Below are 13,380 nucleotides of genomic sequence, written 5' to 3'. Positions count from 1 at the left end.
TGAAGGTGGAAACTGTTTTGAAAACTGAAATTGATAACCCTAGAGACTTGTGTGCAGGCTTGCAGACTGCAGCCTGGGGACGATTCGGCCTGCACCTGCTCAGGTGAATCAAGGCTCTGCAGAACGTGGGCCCCTCCCCTGCAGGCAGCCCGGAGCTGACTTCACGCTCGGTCGCACAGCCGAGTCGATGCAGCAGACACCATATGCTCCACAAATGCCGAAGCCACCACTGAGCCCTTCACAGAGAGTCTGCCAGCCCACCTTAGAGAAAGACTGCACTTGCAAAGCAGCTATGGAATGTCTTATATGGAGCTAGAAAAGGAATCCATATACAGTATAAGCCTGGTCATCACCATCAAAAAAGATTAAATAGAAGGGTTGAAAAGGAAAACCGAGACAGTTACAGAAAGTAGAACCAAGGACTAAGAGACAGAAGGTGGAAAAGATAAGAAACTCAGAGGATCCACCCAGAAAGGATAACAGTAGATTAATAAAAGGAATGGAAAAATAGGATAGAGAAAATGACTGACATTTTTAATGCATAGCTGAAGTGCACAAATTCTTAGATTAAAATGACCCATAATGAAGGATAAAGACCTACTTCAAAACACATTATCTGGAGATTTCAAAACACCAAGCATAAATTTCAAAAGTTTCCAGAAAGAAGAGAAAAACTACAGACCAGACACAAAGCAAGATCCACCCAAATGGCATTAGATACTCACAACCACAGGATAAATGCTCAAGAAAGATGTCTTCAAAGCTCTAAGAGAAAATATTCTACCTCCTACAATTTGTCCCCAGTTAAACTATCAGATAGTTTTCAGAAATTCATGGACCTCAAATGCATCTCCCGTGGCACTTCCTTCGAGACCTACAGGAAAACCTGCGCCACTGAAGAGAAGATGTGCAGCTGACCCCAGAACAACGTGGGTCTGAACTGGGTGGGTCCACAGACACTTGGGCTTTTTCCCACAGTTACGATTCCGCTGCTCGATCTGAGGTTGGGTGAATCAGCAGATTCTGAGGAAGCCCGGACAGGGAGGGCCAACTTCATACTATACTCCAATTTTCAACTACGTAGAGGGTCCACACAGGCGTTGTTCAAGGCTCAACTTTAAATCAAGAATGAAGACAAGATTCCATGGACAGGATGCACACAGGAGACTTCTCAGGATGAGGGCTGTCCAGGAGGGCTGGACAGAGAAGTTTAGATTGAAGCAAGCAGAGACAGAACTCAGGGGATGAGCCTAGTGGGAAGACACAGTAGAACTTAAGAGAGTTTTTGACATATTTAAGCCTGTATGGGTGGTGGAGGAGGTGGGATACACTGAAAAACTGGCCAACACATGCAACACTGGACAGACCTTTAAGGAAAACTTGAGGCTCATTGAAAACCCATGCAAGTCAACAAAAGAAGGCAATTACTAATCCAAGAAAAATAAAAGGCTGTAGAAGAGAGAAGCCTCACCAGGAGCAATATTACATAGTAACAAATCACAACAACGGATTTTATGTTGCAGGAATTATCTGGTATGATGCAAGACGGGAGATGGCTGGTGTAACAGAGATATTTTATCGACCGTAAATCAATAGATGCTAAAATCAACAAAGCCAGAATCAGCTACAGATTTTTACTTAGAAATATGGAGATAAACGAGAAGAAAGAGCTACCCTCAGCTAAACATTCTCTTAGACCCATGAAAGGGCAAGTGGGGGCAAGGGTGAGTCTTCCAGCCTCGCCTGGTGGTGAGCACAAGGCTTTGATGAGACGCCAGGACTGTCAGTGCCTCACCGGCCCCGCCCTCTAACCTTCGCTTCCACCTCTAACTTTCCCTTCCAACGTTAGCTCAGATGGGAAGGACTCGATCACCCGCCAATCCCTGCCTCCAGCAAGCTCCCCCTGCTGGTGGTATGCCCCTCAGAGCAGTTTCCACGGATGTGCAAACAGCTGAGAACGGATGGAGCCTGGTGTGCACTCACGGACCAGCCGGCTGTGATGCACAAAGTTCTGTAACTGTGAGCCCCCACGGTGCTGCCAACATCAAGTACCCGGGGCTCCCTGTTCCATCCTGGTGCTGTCCAGCTGGGGAAAGGAGAGCGGCCCTCTTTCCCCAGCTCGACCTGCTTCCAACGCCACAGACACAGAGCTGCTGTCTGAACAGCACGTGCGCCACACTTCTCTCTTCTAAGGAATGACAATTTCTTCAGATGATTACACACGCGTCTTTCCTTCTGAAGCAGGTCATTTGTCTATTTTACTTTCCTTTATTGAATACTAATGTGGCTGCTAAATGCCATGAATACAGCACTTTCTAATCCTAATGAATACCATGAAGTTCAGATTTAAATGTGTTTCCTTATTTGGGTTTCTAACCTACAAAGAAAGAATCCTATGTATCCAATATACACACACAGTGATCACATGATCTTTACCCAACACACACACCCCCACACACCCACACACTGACACATACATACAGTGGTCACATGATCTTTACCCAACACACACCCACACACACCACCTTTATAAAGATCAGGTCACATGATCTTTATTCTACACACACACACCCCCCCAAGAGCAAACTTACCAGTTTCCAGTCTCATCCATTTTCTTGCATTTTAAAGTGCAAGGGCAGGAGAAGAGTAAATATTTCCCTTTTTCATTGTATGTGAATTTCCACTGTGATGTGCTACTTCCGTGTTTTTAAAATGTAACTTAATCTTCTATACCTTAACTTTAAAATGACCCAGAAAGCATAACTTATAATGTGAAATAAGAAGATACCGAACAGACCAGTGCTTTATTTTAACTCACGACAAACACCAGGAACAAAACCAGTTAGTCCGATGAAAACAAACAGCAATAATAATTTGCCACCGATTGCTACCGCTTAGTATTGTGTCCCAAACCACTGGTTTACTTTCGCCAACCGCAGGTAGAGGGCCAGGCTGACGATGAAGTATTCCTCCGTCTCCTCGACCCACACCAGCTCCATGTGCAGCCTTCCTTCCGAATCCGAGTAGTCCACACAGTATGCCTCCCCCAAGAAATTGGGGCCGTCGGAGGGCCCAGGGCAGCACCGCACGCACACCGGGGAACTGAAGCACCAGAAGGGCTTCCCGTACTCCTCCAGAAGAGTTAGGTCCATTATAGAGCAACTCTACAAAATAAACACAAACATTCATAAGTGGCAAGCATAAAAATCCCAGTTAGACCTGGGGAGACATGGAGCCTCGTCATGAAGGACTAAGTGAAAGAGGAGGGAGAAGAGGAAAGAGAACAAAATCACAGGAGGCGGGAACGTGCAGAGTGTGCACTTCCTGACCCCTTAAGTCTGCCAGGTTGACAGTCTGCCTTTCCTGGTCCTCAACATCTACTGTGATTTCAACGTTCTCGTACATGTTTCTGTAAGACTCACCTGAACCCATTTTAAAAAGCCAGGCCTGTGCTCCTGAAGAAACGGAACAATATTCTTTTGTGTACGACAGATCTTTGCCGAAGCTTAAATGCCTGTTTACACGTGCAATTAATAAAACATCTCATCACAGCAAAGAGCAAGTGGACCAAGGGAGACGCCTTAGTGATAATGAAGTGGTCTCCATGCTCGGCGACAACGCGGCTCTTGCCTCAGTCATCACCCCTCACCCCTGTGACGAGGCTTCCGTGCTCCTAGGCAGCATAAAGCCTAGCTCACTGGGGGCTTCTGCATCCACAGCAGAACCGTCCCATGTAAATCTAGTTCACCCCACAAAATACAGAAGGAGAGGAGTGAGAACCAGGGCGCCCACGGGCACAGGGGTCACCAGAGGAGCCCGACTGTGTGAGAACCACCCTCCTCCGCCACACCAGCCCCCACAGCAAGCCTCCCCGCTGTGCGGCTGGTTTGTGACAGGCAAGCTCCAATTTAACTGTTCAAGGAAAAATCTGTATGGTGGAACAGAACTGCAATATACTTTAAATGGGTGTATGAGTAAGACGTTTTTGAGTAAATGCGACTTGCCTGGTGCAACCTACAGCTCCACTCTTTCCCCATAAAACAAACAGCCAAAGGGCTTCGAGGGAGCTCAGGGGTGCAATCAACACCACTCAGAAACGGTGCTGAGTGCCGCCCACCCACCTCGCTCAGTGGAAAACAAAAGGCGCTCAGTAAGCGCTGGATAAGTCAATCAACTGATGGTCAGCAGTAAGAAGACATGCACAGCTCTTCCGACACCAGAACAATCAATCTAGGACTTTCAAAGCAGCATCACACATACACATCATCAGACACGTTAATTATACAGAGACCGAGTACTTTAAGAAAAAAATTACCTTTATACAGCCATCAAAACTATTAGTTTTCCAAGAAAGGCCAACTTTTCCAATAAGAGGTAAGTGTTCTGTGTTATTTTTAAAACTTATCACAGTGAGCTTCATGTATTCATTTTCAAGGTATCCTGAAAAGATTGAAGATTTTTTAAATTACTATATAGCAACCAATGCAGGACGACAGGTCAAGATTCCTCAGGTCAGCCACTACAAGGAAGCCTCGTGGATCTAAGAGCTGGGTTTGGGGATGGAAGGAAAAGAGAGACCCCGGCGTCTGGCTGAGGCCAGGGCACCACCATCTGCACCTGCATTCCCAAGACAGAGAAATGAGCGTGTCTCACCGGGGAGATGGGGAGACCCCTGGGGTGAACCCAGATAGCACCCTGTCACCATGGAGAGGCCGCTGAGAGGCAGGGGTTCCACTGATCTGATAAAACATAACAGCAAGGAAAGTGGGGAAACAGAGCTGTGGAGCTTAAGAAAACAGGGGCCAGAAAGTGCACAGAAAGGGAAGGAGAGACGTCCAGAGAAAGGAGCCGGGAGGGCAGGTGACCGTGGACGTGGTCAGGGAAGGAGCCCCCACACAGTGTCTCCTCACAAGCGCATAAATGAGCAGAAATCCCGGCCTACGCGGACCAGCGCTGAGACGAGAGCCCGGGCCATGAGGACCAACGCTGAGCGGCCTGCAAGCAGCCTGACCGCCAGGGCCGTCACGGTGGGGCTGCACGCACACCTGGGGGCCTGCGGGGCCACTGACCCTCCTGCACCCACTGTAACGCGTCCTGCTAAGGCTGCATCAGCCAGGACAGGGTCAAGGGCCTTCACTCGCACGTGAGCTTTCTTCAGAGGCCACACCTGCCCCAGCGTGCGATGTGAGTCACAGGCCAGCAGGGGGAGGAGAGCCAGGAAGAGCACAAGCTCTCTGACCCCACGCCGTTTCATTCACAGGACAAGAGAAAGCCAAAGCTGAGCTGTCATGGGAGCCACAGTCCTGTTCTGAGAACACGGCACAGTGTCCTCACATAGGCGCAACCGAAAGATCAGAAGCAGGACACAGGCTCTGAGCGGGAGTCCCATCGGGCAGTGCCGCTCCAGCTCCACGGGGCAGCCCAGGTCCCTGCTCGCCAGCTTCACCAGCGAGGCCTCGGGGGAGCCGAGGCAACGCCATCCTGCCCAGCAGATGTGGCCCTGCTCAGACCCGTGTCACTGCACAGCCACGCGGGGGACTGCCGGCCTGTCCGCAAGCCACGACAGAAAGGAGACTCCAAGGTACCACAGCCAGCGACAGCTCAGTGACATCCGTCCGAGTTGATAAACATGAAATCTCTCCAGGAAGCGAGGACCGCTGCTCTTCCGTCATCACCAGACATCCTCCCTGTAGACCAGCAATGTGGCTCTTCACAGTCAGCGCTCTCCCCACCGACCCTGGCAACCACTTCCATCTCTGAGACGGAACAAGGGGAAGCTCTCTCTCCATGTAAGCAATCTGCACACAGGACGCAGGTGTGAAGGTGAGTGTACATAAAACGGGTCATGCTTCTGGGTATTTCCTGCACACCAAGCATAACTTAAGCACTTTGTGCACAGCAGCTTAAAAGAACAGCCTAGAACAGGACTACTAATTAGACACTGTGCTTCTCTGAGCTCATAGTTGAGAAAGCAGAGAGGCGAACAGCGCCCTCTCTGAGGCCACACAGCAGGGAAGCGGCAGAAATACAACCCAGACTGTGTTCTGTGTCTACGACATGTTAGGACAGATTAAAATGGATATGAAATCAGGGAAACAGGATCTCCCATTGGTTTACATACTAGCTGAAAATGTGTAATGTGGATTTAGATTCTCAAGAGGCTTTGTTTTCATTTTACTACCAACAGAGTAGAAAGTATGAATGCACAGACCAGACGTGCTGGGGAACCAGCTGCAGCCCCCCAACCACGGCTGATCCCCTGGGCTCCCTGCCTGCCGCCCCAGCTCTCCTGAGACCAGGGGTAAGTGGCCTGGCTCCTGGCAGGGGCGCGTCCCTGCTCGCCTGGGTCAGTGTGAACAGAGGGCGGGGGCAGAGAAGGGAAAGCTGCCTTGACGGGTGGGGACAGGGGCACAGGCAGCACTCTGCGGTCAGCTCCTGGGGTGACAGGGTGATGCTCTCACGGGAGAAGCCACAGTTCTCTGGGGAGACTGTGAGCCAGCACATCCTCATTTAACTCCTGTGATGCTTAAACCATTTGGAATAAACTGTTGTTGGATCCTGTCTAACCTTAACCTGCCAACATATAAAGGCCACCCCCAAAACACAGAGAAATACAACACAAGGCTCACTACCCTTGGCTTCCAGGACATACGCTTACAAGCACGAAATCTAAGAGTCGTAAGGACTTCATTTCAAACCCTGCCCAGGCATTTCCTAGCAGTGTGACCATGGTCAAGCTCCACGCTAATCAAAATGAGATATGAACAGAAAGTACTTTATAAAGCTGTGTGATTAATGGAACTAACAGTAAACAGCAACATTAGAGGATGGGTCCTTATAAATGCCACGCTAAGTACTTTTATGTATTATCTCAACAATAATAATCCATCTAAAGGGTTAAGTCTACTGCCAGCCAGAAAGATGCACCGTGTTCATGGATTGCAAGACTCGAGACTGTCAGGATGTCCATTTACCCAAATTTGATATACAGGCTTAATAATGATAATCCAGCAGGTATTCTCCTAAGCGTTTTATTTTGTGTTGGGGTATAACTGATTAACAAGCCCTGTTCTGACAGTCTCAGGTGAGCAGCAAAGGAATCCAACCACACATACACCATCCAGCAGGTATTTAATAACCAATTTATCAATAAAGAGTAAGATTTGACGAGCTGATTCTAAAATTCACATGGCAATGCTAAGGGCCTAAAATAGCCACACAATCTTGAAAAAAAAGAAAAGTAATTGACTTCAAGAATTACTAAAGAGCTAAAGCAATCAAGACAGTGTGGTATTAGTATAAAGATCAATAGATGAATGATGTAGAACAGATGGGTCCAGAAATAGGCCAATACTGTTACAAGCAACTGATTTTTTGACAAAAACATCAAAATAATTCAATGAGAAAAGAAAGCCTTTTCACAAATGGTGTAAGAACAACTTTCTATTCATTTGGGAAAATGAAACAAACCTCAACCCTTGCCTCATACTTCATACAAAAATTAATTAAGGATGGTTCACAGACATAAACGATACTCCAGCTGGAAGAAAGAATATCTCCATAACCTGGTGCAGAAGAATGTTTTTAACAGAAAACAATACCATAAAACAAAAAAATAATAAATGAGATTTCATCAAAATGAGAAACTTCTGATCACTAAAATGGTAAATCATCAAGAAAATTTGGAGCTTCCCTGGAAGCTCAGTCGGTAAAGAATTCACCTGTGATGCAGGAGACCACCTGCAATATAGGAGACCCAGGTTCAATCCCTGGGTCGGGAAGATCCCCTGGAAAAGGAAATGGCAACCCACTCCAGTATTCTTGCCTGGAGAATCCCATGGACAGAGGAGCCTGGAGGGCTGGCTACAGTCCATAGCGTTATAAAGAGTCGATACCACTGAGCAACTAAACCACCACCACTGAGAAAATGAATAAGCAAGCCACAGCCGGGGAAAAAATATCTGCAAGACACGTATCTGGTAAAGGACTATTACCCAGAATATATAAAAAGCTCTTACAACTGAGGAATAAAGAGACAGAATACACAGACACAAGGATACTCCAAAACAAGACATACAAACGGATAACGAGCACTCGAAAAAGCACTTAACCACTGGCGGCCACCAGGGAGAAACCACCAGTGCCACACACCAGATCCGCGAAAATTTAAAAGACGAATAACATCAATGGTTGCCCAGGATACGGAGCAACCAGAGCACTCAGACACAGATGATGAGAGTGTAAAATGGCACAACCACTCTAAAAACTGAAATTTGGTAACTTCTAATACATAAAAATTATACTTAAAAAAAAAAATTATCAACTTTCAACCCATAAACCTGCCTTAAGATTCAACTTTTCAGCCCTAGGTATTTAGCCAAGAGAAATAAAAACATATGCCCACAAAAAAGACTTTCATAAAAAATCTACGGTAGCTTTATTCCTAACAGTCCAAACCAGAAAACAACCCAAATTCCTTCTCTAGCAACAGGAAAATAGGTGAGCAAATTCTGGTGTATTTTTTCAATGGAATGCAATTCATCAATGGATAGGAATGACAATCACCCTTGCATCTCAAAAACACAATGCTGAAAGAGTCTGAACGCACGAGGACGTACCGTATGAGCCCGTTTGTATGACGTCCTAGAACAAGCAAGACCAATCTATCGTTAAAAAAGGAAATGCATATATGGGAGTTCTTGAACTATTCCTGTAATTTTTTCTAAGTTGGAAAGCAGAGGGGAAAGTTACAGAAAATGAGGCACTCAAGCGTTAGCTGTTATCTTGATCACTGTTCCTCCGAAGGCCCCTCTGCGTAAGCACCAGCCCCGCTTTTCCCATCCAACCGTAACTCCGGGCAGGGCCCACTTGAGTCCTCAGAGCTTCCTCGTCCCCCAGTGCCTTAGGGAGCTTACCCGTCACCCCTGCGGCTCACGGCACCCTTCTAACTGCGTTCATCTCTTCCTTTCCTAAACCCCTGTGTGTTAGCCACTCAGTCGTGTCCAGCTCTTTGGAGTGGGTTGCCATTTCCTTTTCCAGGGGATCTTCCCAACCGAGGGACTGAACCCGGCTCTCTAGCACTGCAGGCAGATTCTTTACTGCCTGAGCCTCCAAGAGAGCCCTATACTCTTGAACATTTAAAGATACTGGACTGTTGATCTCTTTCCTAAAATAACCTAGTCTCTGGGAATAAAGGTCATGTGTTCTGTGGCATATTAAGGACACTACTGTCAACAGTTCTCATTTCTCAGCTATGATTAGAGTTCATTTTTTGCATCACAAATAGAACATAGAAAAAGTGGGAAGTAAAGACAGTGGGGAGGAGAGACCAGTGATTTTTTCCTAAAGCAAAGAACACAGAAGGGGCGGGGGGTGGGGTTCAGTTAGATTAGAACGGCCTGAGGCAAGGACAACAGAGCACAGGTTAACTAAACAGATAAACTGAACAAGACAGAACCCTCGATCACCATCTGGAGACCAGCTCAGGAGCACAAATAAATGGAACAGAAGCAACTCTCAGATGTCTGTGCAAGTTTTGGATAAAGAGGGAGGGAGACCCTATAAACCTAGAAATACATGCCACAGAGTATTAACAATTCACAGCTACAGAGACCTGATGCTACAAAGTAGTAATTAGGAACAAGACTCTAATGATCAAACAGAAATGGCACTAATTCTTAAAGTGAGAAAATCTCCTCTCAGCTGTCTAAAGTAAATCTCCCCTGGAATACACATGGCTTTGCTATTTTTCTCAGATAATTATCTTGAGATAATCTTCAGACACATCTGTTATTCCAAACCCCTGATATACATAAAATGTAAATAGTTAAATGCAGTTACAGACCAAGTCCCTGAACATGAAGAAAAAAGTCTGACAGACCCATTGGACATGTATTTGTGATTTTCTCTAAGGAACCTCTGGGCATTCATGAAGTTAGAATCTCAAACAGAAGTAAAGAGGCCAGAAATGCAAAAGAGGAGGAAAAGGGCTCCTGTAAAGGCTTCCCAGGTGGCTCAGTGGTAAAGAATCCACTTGCCAGTGCAGGAGACGTGGGTTCTGTTCCTGGGTCAGGAAGATCCCCTGGAGGAGGAAATGGCAACCCACGCCAGTATTCTTGCCTGGGAAATCCCACGGACAGAGGAGTCAGGTGGGCTACAGTCCATGGGGTTGCAAAGAGTAGGACACAACTGAGTGACTAAACAATAATGAACGCTTTCAGAACCTCAAGGCTCCTCTCCACAGGTCCTGGGTCCCCAGGCTGGGGCAGGCAGGGGGCGGGGGGGCCAGCTTCAGGGGCCACAACCTGTGCGTCTGCAGAGGACCCTCCTGGTTTACTGTCACCATTCTGAACTGAATAATTTTCTCACAAGGAGCCTCGAAGTTCCATTTTACGCTGGGCCCCACAAATCACATCGCCTGTCCCGCTTCAGGGAAAAGACCACTGGCTCCCAATGAGCTATGACGTGAAATGCATGGAGGTCTGTGTTCTCCTGCCGTGTGGACAGCAGTCTGTAGCGCCAATTTGTTCATAACGGGCCACCGAATGTGCAAACCAGGGAAAAGGTAAGCACCACCACTGACGAAGATGCTATACAAATTATCTGCTCTAATTTTTCTAGATAATCACCACCTAGAAAATACTAAACAATTTCTAATGCCTTCCTGTTACCACAAATGTTTAGAGAGGATAATTTGACCTAGAAACACAGAAAGTAATTAGTATCAAGGAACAGAGGAAACAAAAAACTATCTATTTTTGGAATCACAACCAATAAAAATGGGGTGACATACTATATAAGAAACATATCTCAAACAAACCATACAAAATTTAAAGTAGAATTTCTTAAAAAGAGGTTATCTGGGCTAAACAGTTTCTGTTCCTCAAGAGAAGAACAACCCTACTTTTTTGTAAAGTAAAAAGTTTCTCAGGCCCATAACTTCTTTCAGATCCCTCAGTGTTTTCTATTGCACCTTACAGAGTACGGTACTATTTATTATTTAATCAGCATTTTAATGAAAAGCACATCACAAAATCTCCAAAGGATATAAAACAAATCTAGTAACAGTTAACGGAAACATAACCTAAGAGTATTCACTCACAATGACACAAAAATGAGTTGAAAAAAGTCAAAGACCTACGTAACAAACATTTCTCCTAAGGACGAGGAAGAAAACTTAAACAGAAGGTCCAGAGCCCTGAATGAAACTGCATCAATCCCTTCCAAATTAATGTACACATCTGATACAAATCTGATCAAAACCCAAATAAGACACTTAAAATCTGGCCAAGTGATTATTTTAAATACATCTAAAAGAATAAATGGATGGAAATAACTGAGACGTTTTCGATAAAAGTTCATTGGTAAGAAACGTTACCCTGGGGGAGGGGACACATTTTCATAACAAAATCCATGAGTAAAGCCTGGACGAACTTCCTGCCTGGTAGAGTCACAGGGAGAGGGGGCCGACCCACAGCAGAGAAGGAGCCCTTGTGGGAAGGCAGGGAACTGCAGGCTGCCTGTGGTCATTCCCAGCCTGGGGATCCAGCCCAGGTCTCCCGCATTGCAGGCGGATTCTTTACCAGCTGAGCCACGAGGGAAGCCCTGGGTTTACAAAAGGAAGGGAAGTAACAGAAAGGGAACATAGGTGAATGTTCGCCTGGCCTTGCCAAGTGGGTACTTTTTATGTGTAAAAATCTTGGAAGCAACAACAAGAAAAAAGGACTGATTATATACAATGAAAGATTTTTTAGTGGGACCCTCCCTGGTGGTCCAGTGGCTAAGAGTCTGCACTCCCAATGCAGGGAGCCAGGATTTGATCCCTGGTGGGGGATCTAGACCCGACATGCTGCAACTCAAGATTCCTCGTGCCGCATTTAAGACCTGACAAAATAAATAAATATTAAGAAAAAAACAACACTTGGGGGTGGGGGCAGGAATCCAAAGCAACATGTACAAAACTTAAAAAGGCAAAAGACAAAATGTTGAAAATATTTGCAACTAAAACTCACATAGATCTAGTAAACATTTAAAATAGTGGAACCAATCAAACACAAACAACTGGAAATTCAGTTAGGAAAGAGATATGAAAACCAGACAGCACTGGTATAGCCCGGTCTCCTGGAACACTCCTCACTTCCTTCCCACCTGACCACATGCCACACACCTGTGGCAGGTGCCACTGCAGCCTGAGCGGCTAGGTGCCCTAAGCAGCGCACCTGACAGCTGCTTCAGCAACCGCCAACTCAGCTACAGTCCACAGGCTTTTTAAAACAGTCAATACACATGGCTTTGCTAATTTTCTCAGATTAATTATCTTCAGATAATCTTTAGACACGCCTGTTATTCCAAACCCTGGATATACATTCAACATTTACGAAGTTAAAACAATCAGATGTCATTGTCACCTCTCAAATTACCAAACATTTTTCAAAATAATGCTCATGATAATAGTGGTATAATCATGGAAAAGGAGACCTAAATGCCCAACAGAAGGAGAATAGGTCAATAAAGCATGATAAGACCCAACAACAGGTTGTCATACAACTTCCCAAGGTCTAATTTTTCAAAGGCTATTTAGTGACATGGGGAAAAAGCAGGCACTGCTCCCACAGTGTGGTCCGCAAATATAAACATAGCTCTAGACTTGACAATGAACCAAAAGAGAAACAAGAGTTGTCCTTGGGTGATTTCTGTTTTTTACAAATGTCCACATATTCAGAATTCTCAAATCCCATAAAAGGAGAAAGCCATTAGTTTTTAAATGCATTTTGTAGCAACTCAAATAAGTGACACTAGCAGCATACTTTGTTATCTAGAAGTTCTTTTCCTCTGCCTCTTTACCATCACTCTCCCTCTCAACACTGATAAAAAGTCTCAACATGCTGTACTGTGCAAAATCTTTTTCCTCCAGCTTCTGAAAATTGGTAATAATTAGCTTGATACTAAGATCAAAAAAATACACATTCTTTCATACTTTGCACTGCTGAACGTGCTCTTTTTCAGGCTCCATTTACACTTCAAAGACACGACTGGACGCTTCCTGTCTGCTCTTCCACTGGGTGAAGTGGGCTCGCATCCTGAGACAGCCTACCCTTAGAAAGCCTGCCAGCCTCTGGCTGAGGTCTGGAGACGGGTTTCAGGAGGATTCCTACCTCACCATTCCTCTCTGACTGAACAGTCTGTACCGACAGCGTGATCCATGCTGAATACTTTTCCTCCTGGGAGTCTGGAATGTGGGTGAGGCTGGCAGAGGGTGCCCACGTGGCCAGCCCCAGTAAGAGCCCTGGGTGCTGAGGCTCCAACATGCTTCTCAGGCAGACAGCACTGGGCAGGTGGATTCGCGACTCGTGTGTAACCGCACGGCCCTGGGAGGGGTTC

General features: G+C 46.0%; 1 protein-coding gene across 43 annotated transcripts in view; it reads right to left on the bottom strand.

Annotated features, from left to right (window-relative positions):
- Positions 1-2,785: 2,785 nt before the first annotated feature.
- FBXO15 (F-box protein 15) overlaps positions 2,786-13,380 on the bottom strand; it is a 37,248-nt gene continuing 26,653 nt past the window's right edge. For 23 of the 43 annotated variants that reach the window (XR_015153695.1, XR_015153696.1, XM_086372599.1 and 20 more), the window contains 2 exons: positions 4,316-4,440; positions 2,786-3,164 (listed from right to left, as the gene is read on the bottom strand). Coding sequence is in view for 41 of the 43 variants with exons in the window: in XM_086372599.1 (XP_086228725.1) it covers positions 2,895-3,164; positions 4,316-4,440 (395 nt within the window). In the remaining 2 variants the exon portion in view is untranslated. The remainder of the gene's footprint in view (positions 3,165-4,315; positions 4,441-13,380) is intronic. The other 20 variants (XM_086372591.1, XM_086372622.1, XM_086372584.1 and 17 more) reach the window with 1 other exon arrangement.

Source organism: Bos grunniens, chromosome 24, assembly GCF_055505025.1.
Source record: "Bos grunniens cultivar Pamir isolate PY7600 chromosome 24, Bosgru_T2T1.0, whole genome shotgun sequence".
In the NCBI taxonomy this organism is placed as follows: domain Eukaryota; kingdom Metazoa; phylum Chordata; class Mammalia; order Artiodactyla; family Bovidae; genus Bos; species Bos grunniens.
The sequence above is the reverse complement of the archived record's forward strand: the minus strand, read 5'-3'. Positions and strand labels throughout refer to the sequence as shown.